General features: G+C 43.4%; 1 protein-coding gene across 1 annotated transcript in view; it reads left to right on the top strand.

The window, feature by feature from the left end:
- Dnajc2 (DnaJ heat shock protein family (Hsp40) member C2) overlaps positions 1 to 24,346 on the top strand; it is a 29,975-nt gene that overhangs the window by 3,439 nt on the left and 2,190 nt on the right. Inside the window, exons 3-15 of the mRNA XM_085836459.1 lie at positions 1,139 to 1,214; positions 6,004 to 6,102; positions 7,713 to 7,854; positions 9,234 to 9,314; positions 12,484 to 12,549; positions 14,294 to 14,385; positions 14,474 to 14,595; positions 16,131 to 16,280; positions 19,034 to 19,122; positions 19,299 to 19,368; positions 21,120 to 21,304; positions 22,718 to 22,818; positions 23,302 to 23,409. Coding sequence (XP_085692585.1) covers positions 1,139 to 1,214; positions 6,004 to 6,102; positions 7,713 to 7,854; positions 9,234 to 9,314; positions 12,484 to 12,549; positions 14,294 to 14,385; positions 14,474 to 14,595; positions 16,131 to 16,280; positions 19,034 to 19,122; positions 19,299 to 19,368; positions 21,120 to 21,304; positions 22,718 to 22,818; positions 23,302 to 23,409 — 1,381 coding nt within the window. The remainder of the gene's footprint in view (positions 1 to 1,138; positions 1,215 to 6,003; positions 6,103 to 7,712; positions 7,855 to 9,233; positions 9,315 to 12,483; positions 12,550 to 14,293; positions 14,386 to 14,473; positions 14,596 to 16,130; positions 16,281 to 19,033; positions 19,123 to 19,298; positions 19,369 to 21,119; positions 21,305 to 22,717; positions 22,819 to 23,301; positions 23,410 to 24,346) is intronic.

Here is a 24,346-nt window from a genome sequence, read left to right on the forward strand (position 1 = left end):
GCAAATGAGTATTATATGTGTATACTGTGGAACTGAAGTGCCTGAGCTGAAATCTGGCTCTGCCATCTGATGCCCTGGGACCTGGGGAGAGTTGTTGGGCATCTCAGTATTTATCTCCATTGTTGGTGCAGTGTTAATGAATATCTCACAGGATTATAATGAAGAGAGTTCATGGCTAGCCCTACCTGCTATGAGCTACTTGATTGTTCTTCCATGCTACATGCCTTCACCACCTCTTCATGTGTCTCCAAGACACAGTGGGCAGCCTGGGTTAATGTGGCCTTACTACCGCTATTGCTTTCTCAGTGCATAAATTCACTAGGCTGTTGACCAGAGCAGCAATGAAAGCAAGAACTATGTCTCCAAAGAAGCCGCATCCTCCAAAATTTCAACCCAATTTACTCCTCATGTTTCCCGGGTCTGTGCTCTCAGTGCCGACTGCCAGGTCTGTTATTCTCAACAGGTTCTGAAATATGCAGGACGAACCTGATTTAAGGAGGGAATACAGGTTTTAATAAAGGCAGGGATTCTTTAGTCAGGTGTGTTCAGAAGAAGCTTGGTGTTCCGGGGCTCTTCTTCTTGCTTGGTTTTGTTTTGTTAATCTCAGAAAGTAGCAGAGCCTTCTCTAGACTCATGTGCATAAAATATCAAGAAGGCTGTATTGTCATCCACTACTGGCTGCCTAACTTACATGACTGCACAATGACTTACATTCTTTTTCTTGTTGGTTGGTTGGTTGGTTGGTTTTGTTTTGTTCTTTTGAGATGGGGTTTCTCGGTGTAGCCCTAGCTGTCCTGGAACTTGGATCTGTAGACAAGGCTAGCCTTGAACTCATAGAAATATTTGGGCCTCTGCCTCCCAAGTGCTGGGACTTAAGGCATGCTGCATCACCACTCACCTACTCATTTACACAGAGCCATTCTGTATAGAAGCTCTGGATTCTGCTACGGATGCTGCACTTTCATTTGTTTGCTTGCTTGCTTGTGCTGCTAGAGATTGAACTCGGGCTCATTTCATGCTAAGCAGGTGCTCTGTGGCTCCAGCCTGAAGCCTCGCTTTGGAAAAATTTTAATGATATTAAGACATGAGGGTTGGATGTACTCTGTTGAGATTTAACTCCCTTTTGTGTGTTTATCAGAATCAAGATCATTATGCAGTTCTGGGACTTGGCCACGTCAGATACAAAGCTACACCGAGACAGATCAAAGCAGCTCGTAAGTACTGACTAACATGGGAAATGTGACTCCAAACTCAGGGAGTGGAGCATCCTGAAGCTCACGAGACCCTACCTGAGAAAGGGAAGGGATTGGGGGACCTTGAGTGTTCTCAGCGTTCAAGTCCTGCAGGAAGAAATCAGAAACCCTGTAAGAATAGTTGCCCATCAAGGAAACTGGTTTTGTTTGTTTTGGGTTTGGGTGGTGCTGGGAATCAAACCTGAGGCCTTGAGTCCTGGCCAGCTCTCTGCCTGCCACTGAGCTTCATACCTAGTCCTTTGCTCTGAGGATTTCTTCCAGGTAAGAGAGAGACAGGGTCTTGCTGTTCAGACCTTAGATCCACGTCTGCCTTCCAAGTGCTGGGATTGTAGATGGTTAGGTATGATCGCCATGTTCTCGTCTAGTTAAACAATTACGTCTCTTTTAGTTTTGCTTCCTAAAAAAGATTTTAATTTTGAAAAGTTAGATGTGTGTATCTGTGTGGGTATGTGCACGTGAGTGTGGGTGTGTATCTGAGGGTATGTGCACCTGAGTGTGGGTGTGTATCTGAGGGTATGTGCACCTGAGTGTAGGCGTCCTCGGAGGGCAGAAGAGGGTTATCAGATCCCCGACAGGGGAGTCACAGGAAGTTCTAAGCTGTCCAGTGAGAGTGCTAAAATCCCTTTGTAAGAGTAGTTGTGCCTTCACCTGTGGAACTATCTTACAACCCTGGTTTTGCTTCTTAATACAATATTTCACTGTGCAGGCCTTAAATTTGTGGTCCTGCTGTACTTGGCTTTCCAGATGCTGTGATTATGGGTGTATGCCCTTACATACCTGGTAGTATTTATGTCTCAAGATTGGTCATTGTAGCATGTGACTTAGATTTTATTAATGAGCACATATTTCAGAGAACAACATGCATTAAGCTATGCTACATAGACTCTCCCTGCTGGCCAGAATAGAGCAGAATGGAAGAGGGAAAGCCATAGCTTCACTGGCTAAATGGCAATGGTGGTATCTGGTGCTCTGCAGTGTGAGACCAAGTGATCCATCGTTTGAAACAGTACTCAGTCAGGCACTGCTGAATTGTTCCATGTAATTTGATTCTTCACATTCCAAGATAGTTCGGTGCATAGATTTTTTAGAGCATTTCTGTGACAAGTCTAATGTTTTGTAGGGTCGTGGGTCCTGCGCCTGCTCAGCCACAGGACTCGGCTGCTTGGGGAGGCAGGATAAGGGGAGTTTGACTGTCCTTACCCCATGTTGCAGGGCTGGTTTGGGCTGAAGGGAAGCACTGAGGCACTACTCAGGGGGTGGGGGAACTCAGTCTTAGGTGTGGGGACGCTGGAGCTGGCTCTGGGACCCCAGGCTTGTGATGATGAGCCAGGGGCCATCTGGTTCTCAGGCTCTTGGACATCTGGGCGCTGCTGCTGGGAGCTGAGCCCCCAGGCTAGCCTGGGGTGGGGGGAGAGAGGAAGGTGGCTCCATCTAGTCCCATGGTGATGATCCTTGGCTTGACGGGGCAGAACTGGTGGTGATCATGGCTGGGAGCAGAGAAGCCTTCTATGGGAGATTAGACAGAGGCTCTGTAGATAAAGGCCTTCTCCATTGCTTCCCCACAGCAGAGCCTAATGACTGTGGTTTTAAGGCATTTATTGTCATGGTGGAAAGTGGATGGTATTTAATGTTAGGCCCACTTCTCTTGGTGGGCCTTTTGCAGCGAGGAATGTCTAGGAAGGGAAGCTTATTGGCTAAGCGCTCTAGGCCTTTAGGTACCTCATTAGCATGGAGATCTCTGTCTTGAGCCTACATGAACACAGATCATGTCTCTTTTCCTATTGTCTTGGTTTGAGATGTTAGGAATGCCTCATCTACATGTGGAAGGACTTGTGGCATTCTGTGACTGATGGACACAGAATCTATGGGGATGGGGAGCTGTGGCTATTGATAGGGACCTGGTGCCTGTTAGCAGGTGAAGCTCCTACCGTCCCTTCAGGGTCTGGGGGCTTCAAAGCCTTTAGCTCAACCGAGGACCAGGCTACCTCTCATGGTTCACTGCCCCACAATGTTTAATACTTTTCTACTTGATCTAGCTGAACTACTTGAACTAGTGAAATGCCTCTGCATAAGTGGAGAAATGGCTACTATATCCAAGCTGAAAGAAAGTCTTGGCCATCAGAAAATGAATGTATCTGACAGTGCTGAGCCCCTGTAGAATATATAGAAATACCAGATTTGATGTGCCCATAAAAAGATTTCTAGAGGAATATTCATAATAGTGTTATCAAATTGTCCGTGGGAAACCACTCAAATGTTCACTAACAGGAAAATAATACACAAGCTAGTGTCATTTGGTACAGCTGAGTATTGCTCAGCAGTGCAAGACAAGAACAGGTTCTCAAGGACCTGCCTGAGGATGGAAGTGAGTCTCACACCACAGTATTAAGAAAAGAAGCCGGCTGGTGAGATGGCTCAGTGGGTAAGAACACCCGACTGTTCTTCCAAAGGTCCGGAGTTCAAATCCCAGCAACCACATGGTGGCTCACAACCATCCGTAATGAGATCTGACTCCCTCTTCTGGAGTGTCTGAAGTCAGCTACAGTGTACTTACATATAATAAATAAATCTAAAAAAAATTAAAAGAAAAAAAAGAAAAGCCAGGCATGGAGACCTGCTACCATGTATTATGTATGTATGTATGTATGTGTGTGTATGTATGTATATGTATATATATGTGTGTGTGTGTATATATACATATATATAAATACATGTTTCCAGAATGCACAAAAACAGCCTGTGGGACACAATTAGGAAGATGTTGCCCAGTTTAGTGGGGGACAGGCATCCCAGGAAGGAAGTAACCAATGAGCCTTTCTATCTTCTGGGTATTGCTATGGCTACATTATATATACCTGTCTAGACATTGAACTGTACACCTAAAATCTGAGGATTAGAATTTACCCTGAAAATTTTACCTCAGTTGAATGAAATAGATAAGATATAAGAAACCTAAAGAAAACAGTTACATTGGAAATTACATATACTCTTTTAGGCCTGGACAGAGATGAAAGCTGTAGTAATGGATTCATTTTTTTGAAGGTAGAATCATTACTATAAAGCTTAAAAGGTTGAAAACTAGAGTTGCATCCTAAGCAAGTTCATTGCCTTATGTAGGATATAGTTTTAAACAATACTGGGTAAATATAGACACTCGGTTTTGTTGTTTTAGGGAGGTGTCACTAAGTAAAGTGCAGGAGGGCAATGGAACGGCGAGATTAAGAGGAGGGACACAGTGAAGGATAAACTGTAGGCTTCTCTGTTAGTTGATTATGATGTGTGATGAGTTTGAATATGTCAACAAAAGTGACTTAAAATTGGATAAGAAACTCCTTCCATGGGTATTCTGTTCCCTCTTCTTTTTTTTTTTTTCCTTTTTTTTTTTAATTAGGTATTTTCCTCAATTACATTTCCAATGCTATCCAAAAAGTCCCCAATACACTCCCCCCCCCCAGTCCCCCACCCACCCATCCCCACCCCTTGGCCCTGGCCTTCCCCTGTACTGGGGCATATAAAGTTGGCAAGTCCAATGGGCTTCTCTTTCCAGTGATGGCCGACTAGGCCATCTTTTGATACAAATGCAGCTAGAGTCAAGAGCTCTGGGGTACTGGTTAGTTCATAATAATGTTCCACCTATGGGATTGCAGTTCCCTTTAGCTACTTGGGTACTTTCTCTAGCTCCTCCATTGGGGGCCCTGTGATCCATCCAATAGCTGACTGTGAGCATCCACTTCTGTGTTTGCTAGGCCCCGGCCTGTTCCCTCTTCTAAGGAGGAATGAAGTATCCACACATTGGTCTTCCTTCTTCTTCATTTTCTTGTGTTTTGCAAATTGTATCTTGGGTATTCTAAGTTTCTGGGCTAATATCCACTTATCAGTGAGTGCATATCAAGGGAGTTCCTTTGTGATTGTGTTACCTCACTCAGGATGATGCCCTCCAGATACATCCATTTGCCTAAGAATTTCATAAATTCATTGTTTTTAATAGCTGAGTAGTGCTCCATTGTGTAAATGTACCACATTTTCTGTATCCATTCCTCTGTTGAGGGACATCTGGGTTCTTTCCAGGTTCTGGCTATTATAAATAAGGCTGCTATGAACATGGTGGAACATGTGTCCTTCTTACCAGTTGGAACACCTTCTGGGTATATGCCCAGGAGAGGTATTGCTGGATCTTCTGGTAGTACTAAGTCCAGTTTTCTGAGGAACCACCAGACTGATTTCCAGAGTGGTTGTACAAGCTTGCAATTCCACCAGCAGTGGAGGGGTGTTCCTCTTTCTCCACATCCTCGCCAGCATTTGCTGTCACCTGAGTTTTTGATCTTAGCCATTCTGACTGTTGGATGGAACACAGGGCCCCAATGGAGGAGCTAGAGAAAGTACCCAAGGATCTAAAGGGATCTGCAATCCTATAGGTGGAACAACAATATGAACTAGCCAGTACCCCCAGAGCTCATGTCTCTAGCTGCGTATGTATCAGAAGATGGCCTAGTCGGCCATCAGTGGAAAGAGAGGCCCCTTGGTCTTGCAAACTTTATATGCCCCAGTACAGGGGAACACCAGGGCCAAGAAGTGGGAGTGGGTGGGTAGGGGAGCAGGGTGGGGGGAGGGTATAGGAGACTTTCAGGATAGCATTGGAAATGTAAATGAAGAAAATATCCAATAAAAAATTGAAAAAAAATGGGTAAGAAAAATTTCAAGTTACTAAAACATTATCACTCAAACCAGTGATATCTGATTGATCCTGCAGATAAAGCAATGGTCTTGAAACATCATCCAGACAAACGGAAAGCGGCTGGGGAACCCATCAAAGAAGGAGACAATGACTACTTCACTTGCATAACTAAAGGTAAGAAAATACCTCACACTTGTGCTTTCTGAGAGCGGTGCCTATTGTTTGGAGGTTTTGAGTCCTGTGCATGCTGTACTTCGCTTAACTACCATTTTAAAACCTTTCAGTTACATCATGTTATTTCTAGTAGTTTCTGCAGAGCTTCACTACAGCAAGGTTGCCTTGACTTTTAAAATCCACACATAACAGTCTGTAGGAATGCAGAACCTCAGGCCTCTCCTGGATTTACTGATTGCAGTCTGCATTTTATTAGTATCCCCAGGAGACAGGTTTGGTTTGGTTTTAAGATAAGAGCAACTTCCAGGTGATTCTTAACCCGAGACTAACCTGTAGCTGATCATATAAAAATGTTGATCTATACATACATAGCTATGCACGTATAAACAAACGTCGGTGTGTTTGTAGTGCTAGGAATCAGTCCTCCCTACCACTGAACTACAACCCAGCTCTCTCCAAATTGCCCAGCTATGCTTAAAGTTACTGCAGTCCAGGCAGGCCTTGTGTTTCCAATCTTACCTCTCCCTTCCTGGCAGCTGGGACTTAAGGCCTGATCTGTCAGGCCTGGTGTGAGTGTTCTGTATGGTGGTACAGATTCTGAGCTCTTTTGTCTGTGGATCTACTTACTTAGGGGTTTTAAATGATAGGACACGTGTCTGGCATGTGTAAGTGTACAGCCCCCAGCATTGCAAAAAGTAGTTAAGTTTGTTTTATAATAGTAGATCACACAGTTATTTATAACTGTTTACATAGCCATGGCCCCATTTGCAAATCAGTACAAGTAATGACTAGTTCTACCTATGTGTTTCCATACATGTAATGTTATATTCTGGTAGTACTGTTGTTTTTGAGATAGTCTGTAGCCCAGACTGACCTCAAACTTGAGCTTGTTCTGTCCCTTCCTGCTTGGTGCTGGGACTGTATAGGCGTGGTGTAATTGTAGGGCATGGAACTGTCTACTTTTTAAACACATGTGCACCCTTCAGATTTGTCTCCATGGCCCACCCTTTACACCATGATCAAGAAGACTTTGGAACCTTAAAGCTTAACAGTTACGTTTGTAGTTTCCCACTCCCTCGATCCAGGTGCCTTCTATGGTGGTACTGGTTTGAAGGCAGGGTCTTACTCACTCTAGCTAGACTTGGTTGGAACACACTTCTGTTCTGGCCTTAACTGCAAAGCCATTTCTACCACAGGCCCCCAAGTGGTAGGATTCTAGGTGACCCATCCTGTTAATAGCTGAGAGTTAATGTTTTCAATTGTTCTATAATGGCCTGAAGGAGTGATTTGGGCATTTGTTCAAAGCCCTAAGGGGGGTGGTGGGGGGGAGAACAGGGTTTTGACACTTGTATTCTTATAAGAATTACATCTTTTTATGTCACATAATGGTAGACCACCTAAATTAAGTCCTTTCCCATCCAAAATTTAAAAATCTGAAATATGAAAGGAACTTTTTTAGCATAAAGAGATTTTTATTTCCTTTCCCCCATCTTGTTTTGCTGTGATGTTGGTCAGGCTCCTCTCCACAGAGCCACATCCCTAGGCCAGTATTTGTTTTCTCATAAAGAATCTGGTAACCTCACGGTGGTGTCATGTTTCTTTTTTCTCAGCTTATGAAATGTTGTCTGATCCAGTAAAAAGGCGGGCATTTAACAGTGTAGATCCTACTTTTGACAACTCAGTTCCTTCTAAAAGTGAAGCTAAGGACAATTTTTTTCAAGTGTTTTCTCCAGTGTTTGAAAGGAATTCCAGGTGAGTTACAGCAACCCCACCCATCCCTTTGGTCATAGTGTTCAATGGCTTGTCTGCTATCTTCCCCCATTAGCAGCTTGCGTATAAAATACGTCCACAGGTTCTATTCCTTTCTTCTGCCATATTGAGCCCTAAGAAGAAGCACTCTGTCTGACTTGGGAATTAGCATGTGGTGCTGCTGTTTGGGTAGCAGCGCATCCCTCTCCTCTGTGTCCCCTGTTCTGTAACTGCACTAGTGTCAGTATTCGCAGTTGCGGAAAGCTTTTGGTGTTGTGGGTGAGCCCTGGGCAGTGTTACCTGCTGCACATGAGCTCCCACACTAGGCTGCATCTGCAGCCCCGGGTTCTTTTATTGGGCATCTTGTTTTTATAAGGCTTCTTGTTATATCTTGAGGATTAATACGTACTTCATTGCACTAAAGTGAGTTTGAAAATAGTATGCAGTAGTCATGGTTTTCTGTGTTCTTGGTTCCTCTGCACTGGCACATTTTCTAGCCTATCTTAACTACAGTGACTCGGTGGGATCTGCCACTGTCACTGACCGTGATGTAGGCAATGTGGGAGTCTCTGTGCTATTTGCTAGACTAGAACAGCGAAGCCATCTCATCTCCTGTCTTAGTCAGGGTTTCTATTCCTGCACAAACATCATGACCAAGAAGCAAGGTGGGGAGGAAAGGGTTTATTCAGCTTACACTTCCATACTGCTGTTCATCACCAAGGAAGTCAGGACTGGAACTCAAGCAGGTCAAAAAGCAGGAGCTGATGCAGAGACCATGGAGGGGTGTTCTTTACTGGCTTGCTTCCTCTGGCTTGCTCAGCCTGCTCTCTTATAGAACCAAGACTACCAGCCCAGAGATGGTCCCACCCACAAGGGGCCTTCCCCCTTGATCACTAAATTGAGAAAATGCCTTACAGTTGGATCTTGTGGAGGCATTTCCTCAACTGAAGCTCCTTTCTCTGTGATAACTCCAGCTGTGTCAAGTTGACACAAAACTAGCCAGTACATCTCCTAAGCCTTTTCAGAAGAGTGAGGGGTGCAAATCCCTCTGTGTGCTGGGCTGTACTGGCCCACAGGTTCCTTTTGTGCTGTTGTTCAGGGACAGCAGGGAGTGAGTCTGGGGAGACTAGTTGCCCTTTTTCCTAGTTAGCACGCCTGGCAAGCAGCCGCTGGTCCCCTGCGCTACATGGGGTGGAGATGGTCGGGCTGTGTTTCACTGTCTCCCAGCCTGTGGTGCTTAACACACTACTTCTGAGAGCTGCACAGGGCAGAGGGTTGGAAGGGGTCGTTAGCAAAAGCTGATGGTTTTAAAGAACTAGTCAGAAGTTGAGCTCCTGTTCAAAATCTTTCATTTGAGTCACATTTTTACTTTAATATTTCAGATGGTCAAATAAAAAAAATGTTCCCAAGCTTGGTGATATGAACTCCTCGTTTGAAGATGTAGATGCGTTTTACTCTTTCTGGTGAGTGAGTGACTGTGCTGCTCGCATGCCGATGTCAGTTCTAAGGGCTCTCATTAAGCACCCGACTGCTCATCAGTTCACATTTGAGTAGCAGAACTTTTACTAAGCATAGGAAATGAATAAGGTTTTCATGCAAGGCTCTGTATCTTCTATATTTGCCTTTTATGACTTTTCAGTCTGCTTTCTATTTATCAGTGAGATCTAGATAACAAGTATTTGATTGCAGTAAAAAATAAAAACAGAGAATTAACTCATTCATTGAGCCATCTTTTTTTAAAGACAGGGTTTCTCTGTATATTATTAGCTTTGGCTGTCCTGGACTCACTTTGTGAACCAGGCTGGCCTTGGGATCAGAGGTGTGTGCCACATCTAGCTTTTTGTTGTTGTTGTTTTAAGTCAAGGCAATGTAATCTTGGCTGGCCTCAAACTCACAGAGATCTACCTGCCTCTGTATTTTGACTAAAGGCATGTGCTGACACCCCTACCGTATTTGAGTTCTTGGATCAGGCCTGATGATTTATGGCTTTAGCCTCTGAAAAGCAGGCAGGCCGATCTCCATGAATTTGAGGCCAGGCAGGACTACATAGTGAGACCCTGTCTCAGTGGAGGGAAAAGTTGAGTTCCTGAAGTAGATAGTATTGTTTACCTCTGATTCACTAATTTTCAGGAAACATTAAAAATATGTGTCTGGCTGTTTTACCTGTATGTATGTCTGCACACATGGTACCCGTGGAAGCCAGAAGGCATTGGTTGTGAGCCACCATGCAGGTGCTAGGAATTGAACCGGCGTCTTTTGGGAGAGCAGCCACTGCTCTTAACCACTTAGCCACTTCTCCAGCCTCATTGAATATCTTTTCATTAACTGCTAATAAATACAGAAACAAAGTCATTCTAGATAAAACTAATTAGTTTTGTCTGTTGGAATAGCTTTTACATTCAAATGACAAAGCAGAAATAAAATAAGCATTAACTAAGACTTGATAGTAGTTAACATAAAGATGGAAAAAAAATCTCAGAACACATTGTAGGGAAGTGAGAACTTGAAACAGGAGGCAGTGGGAGCTGCAGTTTTTGACCTGGGAGTAATGAGGAGTTTGTTGCGCGTTGTCTTAGTCAGGGTTTCTATTCCTGCACAAACATCATGACCAAGAAGCAAGTTGGGGAGGAAAGGGTTTATTGGGCTTGCACTTCTATACTTCTGTTCATCACCAAGGAAGTCAGGACTGGAACTCAAGCAGGTCAGGAAGCAGGAGCTGATGCAGAGGCCATGGAGGGATGTTCCTTACTGGCTTACTTCCCCCCCGGCTTGCTCAGCCTGCTCTCTTGTAGAACCAAGACTACCAGCCCAGAGATGGTCCCACCCACAAGGGGCCTTTCCCCCTTGATCACTAATTGAGAAAATGCCTTACAGTTGGATCTCATGGAGGCATTTCTTCAACTGAAGCTCCTTTCTCTGTGATAACTCCAGCTGTGTCAAGTTGACACAAAACTAGCCAGTACAATTGACCCCTTGTCAACTTGACACACAAACACATCACTAGTAAGCCTCAACCCTTACATTCTTATTCATCCCCAAGGTCTAAATAACTTTAAACATCCCACAGTCTTTACATATCCTTAAATTTTCCATCTCTTTAAAATATCCATCTCTTTTAAAATCCAAAGTCTTTTTACAATTAAAAGTCTCTTAACTGTGGGCTCCACTAAAATAGTTTCTTCCTTCAAGAGGGAAAATATCAGGGCACAGTCACAATCAAAAGCAAAAATCAATCTCCAACCATCCAATGTCTGGGCTCCTCCAAGGGCTTGGGTCACTTCTCCAGCCATGCCCTTTGTAGCACATACGTCATCCTCTAGGCTCCAGATGCCTGTACTCCACTGCTGCTGCTCTTGGTGGTCATCTCATGGTACTGGCATCTCCAAAACACTGCATGACCCCTTCAGTCCTGGGCTGTCAATTGCAACTGAGGCTGTACCTTCACCAATGGCCTTCCATGGCCTCTCACAGTGCCGAGCCTCAGCTGCTCTGCGTGACCCCTTCATGCCTTCAAAACCAGTACCACCTGCGTGACTCTTACACATTACCAATCCAGCCACAGCACAAGGTATAACCTTGGCTATCTCTGGAACACAGCCTCTGTGCTTTCAGAAAACACTTCCCAGAAGATGTCACCTCAATGATGCTGGTCTCTTCTTAATCACCGCTAATTTCTTAGCTCCAGCTAACCAGCATCAATAGTCCCAGTAATGCAAAGTTTTTGCTTTAGTAATTCTGGTATCTTGTTAATCACAGCTGATTCTTCAGCCCCAGCTAACCAGAACCACAGAATCTTCACAACCAAAGTAACAATGGCCCTGAAAAGAGTCTTTAATTTTCCCTCTGAAATTTCACAAGCCAGGCCTCCATCTTCTGCACTGTTTTCAACATTATCTTCCAAGCTCCTACACCAGAGCTCTTAACACTGAATGGATCTTCTAGCCCAAAGTTCCAAAGTCCTTCCACAGTCCTCCCCAAAACCTGGCCTGGTTGTCACAGGAATACCCCACTCTGCTGGTACCAATTTGTCTTAGTCAGGGTTTCTATTCCTGCACAAACATCATGACCAAGAAGCAAATTGGGGAGGAAAGGGTTTATTTGGCTTACACTTCCATACTGCTGTTCATCACCAAGGAAGTCAGGACTGGAACTCAAGCAGGTCAGAAAGCAGGAGCTGATGCAGAGGCCATGGAGGCATGTTCTTTACTGGCTTGCTTCCCCTGGCTTGCTCAGCTTGCTCTCTTATAGAACCAAGACTACCAGCCCAGAGATGGTCCCACCCACAAGGGGCCTTTCCCCCTTGATCACTAATTGAGAAAATGCCTTACAGTTGAATCTCATGGAGGCATTTCCTCAACTGAAGCTCCTTTCTCTGTGATAACTCCAGCTGTGTCAAGTTGACACAAAACTAGCCAGTACATGCGTCATGGCAGGCAAGTGCAGTGCTGGCTTTACAATTGTGTTGACATTGAGTACTTGAGCATAATGTTAGTCTAATAGCAAAAGGGAGAGGAGGGTCCAGTTGGACATTTGGTCTGCTTGCCACTACTTTTAAAAGTAATGTATATCTAATGTAATTTTATAAGATTTATTTTTCCAATTCTGTCTTGATTTCTTTTCTGTCTGTATTAGGTATAATTTTGATTCTTGGAGAGAATTTTCTTATTTAGATGAAGAAGAAAAAGAAAAAGCAGAATGGTATGTATGTCAGTTATTAATAAAGGCACACACACACACACACACACACATACACACAGTGGAGCAGAGGACCAAAGCCTCATTTATGTTAGGCAAATGCTACCACTGAGACATACATCCAGCTTTTCTTTAAAAAAAAAAAAAAGTTGTGTATGTGTATGCTAGAGATTAGTTCAAGACTCTGTTTAAGGTAGGCAAGTAAGCTGCATCCAAGCCACTTTCTATTTTGTTACTTATATATTATGGGGGAACACAGATTAGTCCTAGCCTGGGTGTGGAAACCAGAGGACAACTTTATGGACTGGGTTCCCTCCTAACCTTGCTCCCAGGGGTTGGATTCATACCCTCAGGCTTAAAGGCAAGCACTGGCACCATCTTGTCACTCTCCAGCCTTTTAAAAAGTGCCTGTTCTCTGATAATTCATATATGTGTGGAATGTGTTTTGATCATGTTCACCGTCTCACCTCCTCCCACTCCTCTGAAACCTTCCTGCCACACATGCTCCTGTCTTTCTGCCCTTCCTTCTTTCACCAGCATATGCTTGTTTACGTGTAGTTATTTGCTGGATTGTGAGCACCTTACCCATGGCTACACTACTGAGGAAAATTACTCCCCTCCCCCCAGCAACTTTTACCTGCCAGTAGCTTCTCAGTTAGAATGAGTGGCCCTCACACTCTCCTCCTCCACCCATGAGGGCTCTGGACAGGCTTAATCTTGTTCAGGAGCCACAGCTCTGCATTCATGACTGCAGGGGCCCCAGCGTGTTCAGAAGACATTTCACAGCACCCCTGCACATCCTGCAGCTGCCACAGTCTGTCTTCTTCCATTCTGTGATGTTCCTGAACCCTTGGGGGTCAGGGAGTGAGGACCATGCTCTAATGCTCCAGTCAGCAACCCTCAGTGCACTGACAAGTTAGGAGTCTGCATTAACCATTTCCTTCTGACTTAGAGAGAGAGCTGCACAGCCTTCAGATATAAATACAATACTTGGACGGCAACTTGACATTTTCATTTAGTAAAACAGTAATAGTTGATTCCCCACTATAGCCTCTCTATCCATGAGGTTTTGACCAAGTTTAGATTATCAGGCATGAACTCTATGCTTCAGAGTGGACCTCAAATCCAAATCATAAAGTGGGTGGTTACCCCACAACTGAATCATGGCCACTGTCATCCCAGTAAGCACATTTTGGTAATAGGGGTTTGTTTGTTTGTTTGTTGGATGTATGTTTGTGAGAACCTTCATGTATGTATATACACAACATGCATGCCTGGTGCCTCAAAAGCCCAGCACAGTGCATTCCCTTGGAACTAGAGTTGCATGCAGTTCTAAGCTGCCAGTGTGAGCGTTGGGCACCTAAGTTGGATCCTCTGGAAGAACAGCAATGCTTCAGTTTCTGAGCCTTCTCTCTGAGCCCCAGTATATAAGCCTAGGTGGGGCCAAATAGGTTAGTATACACCTAGAAATTGTCAAGGAAAATAGTGTCAAAATAGTTCAGCTCCATAAAGTCTTCTCTTGGTTGCCAAAGCTAGTTTTAGTTTCTTTGCTAATGTGTAGGGAAATTCTTTTTACATAAATATCAGGAAAAGCAATCAAAATTAATACTAAATAAAACCACCCTTTAAATAATAGGAATGAGGTATAGTGGCTTCATTATTAGGACATTTACATTGAATTTATAAAGTGTTATGTTTTCGAGTCATCTGTAGTACTCGTTTGATATTAACTTTTTCTGTCTTACAGTCGTGATGAGAGGAAATGGATTGAAAAGCAGAACAGAGCCACGAGGGCACAAAGGAAAAAGGAAGAGATGAACAGAATAAGAACATTAGTAGGTAAGTATAGTTAATGGTTTTTTTCACAAAAATTTTTTACGTTCTTTGAATGTTAGACATTGACAAGATTACCATATTTTTTGGGTAGATAATGCTTACAGTTGTGACCCAAGGATAAAAAAGTTTAAGGAAGAAGAAAAGGCCAAGAAAGAAGCAGAAAAGAAAGCAAAAGCAGAAGCCAGGCGGAAGGAACAGGAAGCCAAAGAAAAGGTAAGGTTACATGGAGGACTGCAAAATGCTTCAGTCCTGAAGGTGGAGTAATTAGAAACAGAATTGAGTACCACTCTGAGCAATGGCTTTTAAGGTTTGTTATGGTTGTTACTTGTTTGTTTTGAGATGGGGTCTTACTATGTAGCCCTGGCCTGGAACTCACCAGGCTGGCCTTGATCCCACTGAAATCTGCCTGCCTCTGCTACCACACCAAACCTATTTCTGACATTTTGAAACAGGGTCTCATTTTGAATTCCAGGCATGAGCCATTTATGCCCGGCTTGCGAGTGAATCTTAACAAATTGACTAGGTGTCTTACAATAGATCCTTACTAAACAAACAAAATATATCATTAAAAAATCCTTCAACTTTCTTTTCTTAAGTTGTTTTGCTTTATCTGAGGCAGGGTCTCAACTATATAGCCTTGGCTGCTCTAGAAATCACTGTGTAGACCAGGCTAGTCTTGAAGATCTGCCTCTCTCTGCCCCTCTCTGTGCCTCTGTATCTCTGTGCCTCTACCTCTGCAGTGTTTGGACTAAAGTTGTGCCCACTACACCCAGACTTACTTATTTTTAGCCAGATTTATTTTTATTTTAACTTGTGTGGCTGCATGAATGTCTGTGCTATATGCTGCATGTGTACCCATGCCTGATGAAGGAGGAGGACATAAGATGCCCTGAAGATGGAATTAAGGCTTGGGTATTGGGAACCAAACTTGGGTTCTCAAGTGTGCTCTTAACTGCTGAGCCATCTCTCTGGCCCTTGCTTTATTTTTTAACTGCCTGTTTTATATTTTCTTTCTTCCTTTCTTTCTCTCTTTCTTTTTTTTTTGAGACAGGGTTTCTCTGTATAGCCCTGGCTGTCCTAGAACTCACTTTGTAGACCAGGCTGGCCTCGAATTCAGAAATCCGCCTGCCTCTGCCTCCCAAGTGCTGGGATTAAAGGCGTGCGCCACTACCGCCTGGCTTTTATATTTTATAATTTGTAGAATTTTGCCAGCTCTCCTTACCTTTATTCATCACTGTCTTAGTCAGGGTTTCTATTCCTGCACAAACATCATGACCAAGAAGCAAATTGGGGAGGAAAGGGTTTATTCAGCTTACATTTCCACATTGCTGTTCATCACTGAAAGAAGTCAGGACTGGAACTCAAGCAGGTCAGGAAGCAGGAGCTGATGCAGAGGCCATGGAGGGATATTCCTTACTGGCTTACTTTCCCCCAGCTTGCTCAGCCTGCTCTCTTATAGAACCAAGACTACCAGCCCAGAGATGGCCCCACCCACAAGGGGCCTTTCCCCCTTGATCACTAATTGAGAAAATGCCTTACAGTTGGATCTCATGGAGGCATTTCCTCAACTGAAGCTCCTTTCTCTGTGATAACTCCAGCTGTGTCAAGTTGACACAAAACTAGCCAGTACAATCACTTAAGTTGATATCATCTTGATCTAATTCATCAAAAGACTGAACATTTAAATAAGATCATAATACAAGCACTAGCTTCTTTATTAAATAATGATTTTGCTCATCTTTTTAAAGCAAAGACAAGCTGAATTAGAAGCTGTTCGGTTGGCTAAGGAGAAAGAAGAGGAAGAATTTAGACAGCAAGCATTGTTGGCCAAGAAGGAAAAAGATATCCAGAAGAAAGCCATTAAAAAGGAAAGGCAGAAACTTCGGAACTCGTGCAAGGTATGCCAGACTGCTGGTGTAGCAGCTCGCATGAGTGCTTGCCTTGAAGTGTGAAGGTGCTTCACCACGAACAAACAGGTGCACGTGTTATCTTGAAATGCATATTTGGAGGTTTCCTCTGTTTTTATTTGATTTTTCTTTCCTTTTTTCTTTTTCTTTTCTTTTATTTAGAGGCCGAGTCTCTTTTATTACATTCTTTCTCTATGTGTGTATGTGGACACACACAAGCAATAGTCTATGTGTGGGGATCAGCTGACAACTTGTGGGAGTCAGTCCTCTCCTTACAGTGCTGGGGATTGAACTTAGTAGTCAGGCTCACGGCAAGTGTTTACTGAGCTTTTCCAGCAGCCTAACTGAGCATCTCATGTAGCCTAGCCTGGCCTTGAAGTGTGCAGCCATGGGGCCCTACGGAGGTAACTGCAAAACCTTGGTGCTCAGTTACCTCCTTTGTGTCTGTAGCTGAGACAGTCAGTGAGACAGTTTGCAAACAGTACTTGGCACACTCAGCAAGTGTTTGCTCAAATTCCTTGGGGGGGGGGGTTGAGCCCCTCTGCCTCTCCTCCTAAGGCCCCAACAACAAACTGAGGTAAGATTCCACCAAGGTTTACTCTGGGGAGTCAATGAGTTTATCATAGGTGAGGGGCTTCTTAAAGGAGTGTGGGCACTTATCTCCTAACAGGCTGCACCTGGAAAGCCTTTACCCAACAGAGATGAGGCCTTTGCCACAACCACATAGATGGACCGTTTCTCTCAAAGTCTTCCCTGACCTAAATACTCTAGCCCCTCCCTGAGGCTCCAGGGATTAGATATGGCAAATGTTAGGGAGTGGGTGGATACTCAGGTGAGACTCCTGTGACCCTCCAAACCCTCCATGAAAAAGAATAAACCCAGCAGGGATAATCCTTTTATAATAGGGCACAACTGAACTCCCTAAGATGGCAGCCTATGGCTTGGACTACAGTCAGTGCACATCAGCATGTGATGAGAATTTGATCTAAAAAAAAAAGGCTATTCAGGAACTAAGAAGGTTGAGTAGTACTTAGAGAGTATCATAAATTAGAGTAGTCATTCTCATCTTGGTACCTGTTGAATCCTGTTTCCTAGCACAGGTTGATTTGTTCATTCATCAGATGACCAGACAAGTATGTATTGTAGCCCAGACAGTTTTAATTAACAGTCTTTGTCCTCGAGGGACACTGATCACTAATGGCAAGTGAGCAGGCACCCACTCTTCAAGACTATGAAGAGACCAGAAAGGTGGTAGGCAAGGAAGGCTTTCTGTCTCTAGTAGGATTTACCCCTGTGACTAGAGATGACAGAGACAGAGACATACTCTGTTCAGAGAATGCAGACAAGTGAGGCTTGGAGAACAGGGGCTGAAGAGGAGGAGGAGCCAGGTTTGAGGGGTATCATGTGTCTCAGCAAAGTTAGAAGTCTGATCCTGATTCAGTTTTGCTCAGGGGCTCAGAATACAAGAGCCAGAAAGAGTAATTAGGACCCCTTTGTCACAGTTCAGGTTAGAGTATTGTGTCCTGGACTAGGGTGTAGACGTGATGGGGATGGAAAATGGATGAATTGAGAGGTATTTCTAAAGCAGGACAGGCTACTCCTGTTGGCTCAGGCTGTGTGATCATTTAGAGAATGAACTTTTCATGAGCCTTAGTTTTTGGCATGGACTACTAGGAGAAATGACTTGGTGTTATGGAAGACACAGGAGAACAAGGGCTGAGGGAAAGGGATGGGTCTGGTGTGTGTCATGTGGAGCCTATTGGAACACTGCAGTGGACTCTTGCATGTGCTACTGTCGAATTCTTACAAGTAGGATCACTACAGACTCATCAACATCTTGATAGCACTAGAAACCATGCAAGTATATGAAATTAGCCTGGGAAGGCCTGAATGTGGAGATTGGGGCGGGGGACACCCTAGAAAACTGTAGTGAGTGAGGTACTAGACTGCTCAAAGAGAAGCTGAGGAGTGACCTGACAGATAGGAGAAGCATTAGTGGTACTGTGGAGGCCTGGAAGCAAGAAAGAAATGAAAGACATGACCATTGGAAGCAATTTACTGTCTGGGAGAAGGTGTTTGTTTTTAAAAAAGACATATATTTATTTTATATGAGTACACTATAGCTGTCCTTCAGACACACCAGAAGAGGGCATCAGATCCCATTTCAGATGGTTGTGAACCACCACGTGGTTGCTGGGAATTGAAGTCAGAACCTCTGGAAGAGCAGTCAGTGCTCTTAAGTGCTGAGCCATCTCTCCAGTGCCTGGGAAGTGTTTTCTAGCAAATTCTTGTACATTCACTTACACTAATCTGTATAAGTATAATCTTCAATTAATCAGATTTTTCCTAGGAGCTTCTGTTATTTAGCAATTTCTCATATTTAAGTATTCCAGTAGATTTTCCCATTTAGCACATTTAGATAGCCAAGCAGTAGATAGCTGGGAGTGGGAAGGGCTGTCAGTTTCCTAATCCTAAAGTATCTTGAGTAATTGCTGTGAGTTTACAGCATCTGTGGATATTCTGCACGGTCTGTTCTGATTTGCTCCCACACTGACACTTGGTATAACACCTTTTATTGCTTGCTGATCAGAGAAACCCCTGAGATTGAGCTGGTGTGCACACAAAGATAACGTGTGCATTCCCATCCACAAGCGCTGGGGAAGGATATGCTTCGTGCTTGAGTTGATGGTGTGCTTGGATGTCTGTAGTGATGGAGGATGGAATCACTTGCACTTGTATTCTAGAGCTGGAATCACTTCTCGGACAATGAGGCAGACCGGGTTAAAATGATGGAAGAGGTGGAAAAACTCTGTGATCGGCTTGAACTAACAAGGTATTCTGAGGGACTGCTCCTGACATGCCTTACCCCCATCTCCACATTTGTGTGTGTGTGTGTGTGTGTGTGTGTGTGTGTGTGTGTAACTTGAAAGTGGAGCCCAGCGTTGTTTTGTGCATGCTAGGTAAAAGCTGTGCCGTGGGGCTACACTCTGAGCTGTCTCTCTTCTGTAGCTTGCAGGGCTTGAATGAAATACTGGCTTCATCTACGAGAGAAGTAGGAAAAGCTGCACTTGAAAAACAGGTAACAGGATAAACCACTTCTATTTATATTTGCCACTTAACTATTTTACCTATTTCTTTACTTGATACATAAGTTACAAAGAGCAGAGTATCAGATTTTGTGTGTGTGTGTGTGTGTGTGTGTGTGTGTGTATTTCCCACTATATTTTGTTTTCATTAAGTATTTTGCTGATTTAAAATAAATTTAATATGCTAGGGGTCTTTTTGTTTGGTTGGTTTTTTTGTTTTTCAAGACAGGGATTCTCTGTGTAGTCCTGGCTATTCTAGAACTCAATCTGTAGACCAGGCTGGCCTTGAACTCAGCGATCTGTCTGCCTCCCAAGTGCTGGGATTGAAGGCGTTTGTCATTACCACCCAGCTGCTGCTTTGTATTTCATTGTATGAATACAGCCTGATTATTTAGCCAAGATCCATAATGCGCATGTTTTATTTACACAGTATATAAACCATATAAAACAATAATCTTGTGTGTAATTCATTCAAACTTGGAGATCCGCCTGCCTTTGCCTCCCGAGTTCTGGGATTAATGATGTACATCACCACTGCCTAGCTAATATACATTTTTCAATCATGTAGTGTTTAATTTGGAGTCTTTTGCACAATAATCATAGGCTTTTTTTTTTTAAGTATTGGGTAAAATTTGTTTTGATTATCCCGAGAGCATTTCATAGGATAACATTTATAAGTAAAAAAAGTCTTTGTTCTGTCTAATCTATACCTTTTATTTTAAGCAATTAGGCAGGCCTAGAAACTGAATTTAGTTCAACAAGTATCGGTACTTATTACACTAAATAAAATCTGATATTATATAGCACTGTGCATATGTAGTAGTCTGTCTAGGTGCTTTTTGGGAATGTCTAATGCTATCATTGTCAGAAAGGAATTCATAGAATAATTATGTCAAAAGAAAGACCCTGAGGCTCAAAGGATGCAGGGCATGCAATAAATGCTAAAAACTGAAGTAAGTCTACATGTGAATGGTAAGGGAAGGCTCAGTGGAGGGTTTGAATCAGCTTTGGAGAGGGTTGAAAAAGGACAGGAACTATGAACAGAGGTAGGAGAAAAGTATGGAAAGAAAGACAGGAAAATAAGTTGATTCAGACGAGTAGAGCAAAACTGAGTTTTAAATGCTCACAGGACCAGTTTCCAGGCCCACAGATCTCTCCTTTAGCGAGAGGTTCAGTGCTGCCTTAATTATCTGGTATTGGTAAACAATGCATAAGATAGATTAAAAAGTGACTAATTTTTCTGTTAGAAAGACAAGAATCAGGAAAATGCTTCAGAGTTAGACCTATAGGGACTGGATGGTTCTGAGGGACTGAAGGAGGAATAAGTCACAGGTGACTCCGAGGCAACAGCCTAGAGGAGCTGCAAGTCACATAAGGTTTTGTTTGTACAGATTTGAAGGTAAGTAGGAGAGCATTGTAAAGGGTAGAACTCTAAGATAAGACAGGTCACTGTCCTGGATGCTTACATTTCCACAGAGAGAGAGAGAGCTTGAGACATTTGAGGTAGCTGGTATGTGACTAATGCCAGTGAATCCAAGGGCAATTCAGGCTGCGTTGGCTTTTCATCCCTTAACCTATGCAGTGGGGAAAAGCTGGGTGAGAGCTCATGCTTGGCTTGAGTTTTGCCTATGGAGTGTAGGGTTGGAATGACGTTGGCAGTAAGTTGAGGACCACAGTGCCACAGTCAGAAAGGCAGTGAGGTGACCTCATACTTCCTAAGACTGACCTACCTGTATTTGTGTAGATAGAAGAAGTAAATGAGCAGATGAGGAGAGAGAAGGAGGAAGCTGATGCTCGGATGCGGCAAGCATCCAAGAATGCAGAGAAGTCAACTGGTGGAAGTGGGAGTGGCAGTAAAAATTGGTCAGAAGATGATCTGCAATTATTAATTAAAGCTGTCAATCTCTTCCCTGCTGGAACAAACTCAAGGTACTTGCTTTTGTGAAAATATCCAGTGTGCAGTGAGGTCTGGAAATAACTAAGTAGTAGCTTAACAGAAACAGGCAGAGAGGCGCTTGAGTGTAGAAAGACTGCCTTTCACTAAGTTCTGTCACAGTGGGGAATGTGAGAACTGGGTGCATGCTGAACTTCTGCACCCACCCATGTAGCACCTCGCCACACACACAGCAAGGTGTGTCACACTTTGTCAGGAAAGGGAACGGTATGCAGTCTGGGAGTGAGCTACTACTGCTGGCCTCTTCCGCCGCGCCTTGCAGTATGGGCTTTACCCTTTGCAGTCTTCCTCTTTCTTTTTTTTTTTTTTTTTTAAGATTTATATTTAAGTTGGAGACAGTTGTGACCTGGTGTCCTTGCAGGTGCTGGCACTCTAACTTCATCCTTGAGAACAGCCTGTGCTGTTGACTGCAGAGGCAGCTTTCCAGCCTTCTGCATGTGTGTGTGCATGTGCTATGACAATGTTGGGTAATCCTAACTCTTTGCCTTGTTGGAGGTAGGGGACAGGGTTTCTTTTCTTTTTTTTTTAGATTTATTTTATTTATATGAGTACACTGTTGCTGCCTTCAGACACACCAGAAGAGGGCATCAGATTCAATTATAGATGGTTGTGAGCCACCATGTGGTTGCTGGGAATTGAACTCAGGACCTCTGGAAGGGCAGCAAGTGCTCTTTAACCACGGAGCCATCTCTCCAGCCCTCTTTTCTTTTTTTTTTTTTTTTTAATTTATTATATGTTGTAAGTACACTGTAGCTGTCTTCAGACACTCCAGAAGAGGGCGCCAGATCTTGTTACGGATGGTTGTTAGCCACCATGTGGTTGCTGGGATTTGAACTCTGGACCTTTGGAAGAGCAGTCGGGTGTTCTTACCCACTGAGCCATCTCACCAGCCCCGTCTTCCTCTTTCTTGCTTTTTACCTCACCAGAGCTTATCTCAAAGGCTAGGATTCGTATTCCAGCCAGAGAGATCCAGACTCGCTCATTCTGTATGAGCCAGTTGAGGCTCTTGTGTCTAGGGTGATCTCTCCTTTCCGAGGGTATGCTAAACCAGCAGTGCAAATACAGTTTTTAAAATCTTATGTGAGTACACTGTCGCTCTCTTCAGACACATCAGAAGAGGGAATTGGATCCCATTATGGATAATTGTGAGGCACCATGTGGTTGCTGGGAATTGAACTCAGGGCCTCTGGAAAAGCAGTCAGTGCCGGCTCACAAATAAGTTATTTCTACTGGGCTGAATTTACCTAAGATTACAGATGGTTGACTTGAGCCTATGTAAATAATGGCAACTATCAGCATTGCTAACAGGTCTTAATAACCTCTACAGCAAACATGTAATAGTTTTTATTTTGTTTTTCCTGATTAAACCTATGTACTTGTTTCTCTAGATGGGAAGTCATTGCTAATTATATGAACATACATTCTTCTTCTGGCGTCAAAAGAACTGCCAAAGATGTTATTAGCAAAGCTAAAAGCCTCCAAAAACTTGGTAAGTTAGTTTTGAGAAATCAGTTTGTTACTTTGAATACATTTTTATTTTTTTTTATTTTTTTTTTTTTTTGGTTTTTCGAGGCAGGGTTTCTCTGTGTAGCCTTGGCTGTCCTGGAACTCACTTTGTAGACCAGGCTGGCCTCGAACTCAGAAATCCGCCTGCCTCTGCCTCCCGAGTGCTGGGATTAAAGGCGTGCGCCACCACGCCCGGCTGAATACATTTTTAAAAGTAATTTTTTTTTTTTTTTTGGTTTTTCGAGACAGGGTTTCTCTGTATAGCCCTGGCTGTCCTGGAACTCACTTTGTAGACCAGGCTGGCCTCGAACTCAGAAATCCGCCTGCCTCTGCCTCCCGAGTGCTGGGATTAAAGGCGTGCGCCACCACGCCCGGCTTAAAAGTAATTTTTAAAAGTAATAATCAAAGACTAGGTTGATCTTTTAATGTTTTGGGTTTTTTTGTTTGTTTGTTTTTCATTTCTTAGACCCTCATCAAAAAGATGACATTAACAAAAAGGCTTTTGATAAGTTTAAAAAAGAACATGGAGTGGCCTCTCAGGCTGACAGTGCAGCACCGTCAGAACGGTTTGAAGGTAAGTGTGTTACTGTACATAGGGCATTGATCAGGATTCCAGGCTAACAAAGCTATATAAAGCCTGGGGTCTGTCTAGAATGACTACAGAGTGACATTTAGCAGTCTGAAAGGGACAGAGCAAATACTTCTAACCTGATAACAGGAATAGCAGCTCTTCAGAGATTCCATTAGAGGAAAAATTGACTTTTCAATGGATTCTGCTAATGGGGTAATAGTGGGACATATGAGGAAATAACATTTTAATACAGCAAGGCTCATTTCCTGTTTTAGAAGATGTACAGTAGGGCTAGCGAGATGGCTCAGTAAGTAAAGGGATGTGAAGGCACAGGCCTGACGACCTGGGTTCATCCCTAAGGACTGCCCACAGCTAGCTCTCTGACCTCTGTATGTGTGTTTTTAAAGAAAAACATACTGAATTATTTGAATATAGATATTATCTTGTATATAAAACTTAATCTCATATGGTTCAAAACAATAGATGTCTCTATGTATAGAAAAAGAATAAGCAAATACTATAAAATGTTCATATTTGGGAAATCTGGAGTGTCTTAAGGGTTCTTTCCTGAAAATATTTTAAAATAAAAAGTTTAAAGCTGTAACATAGCTATCATCTGTTCTAGTTAATTGGGTCACTCTGAACTGTTACTTGTCACCACCTGCGAGGCAACATTTTGTTTTTAATTGTCAGTGTTTGGAGAAGTTGCTTCACTTAATGTATTTGTGAGCTTCCAACCTTTCAGCTAGTTTTTCCAGAACATAGTCCCCAAATGGTCTTGGATTAACTATGTTCTAGTCTGGTTTATTGTCTACATATTTCTGTGGGGATGCTTTTTGCAGTGCTGGAGATCAGCTGCAATCATCGCCTATGCTAGGCAGGCATTCTATCACTGGCTTCCAGCCCCAGCCCCAGCCCCAGCCCCAGCACAGTTTTTTGG

The sequence above is a fragment of the Mus caroli genome, unplaced genomic scaffold (assembly GCF_978045245.1).
Source record: "Mus caroli unplaced genomic scaffold, Mus_caroli_1 scaffold_4, whole genome shotgun sequence".
Taxonomy (NCBI): domain Eukaryota; kingdom Metazoa; phylum Chordata; class Mammalia; order Rodentia; family Muridae; genus Mus; species Mus caroli.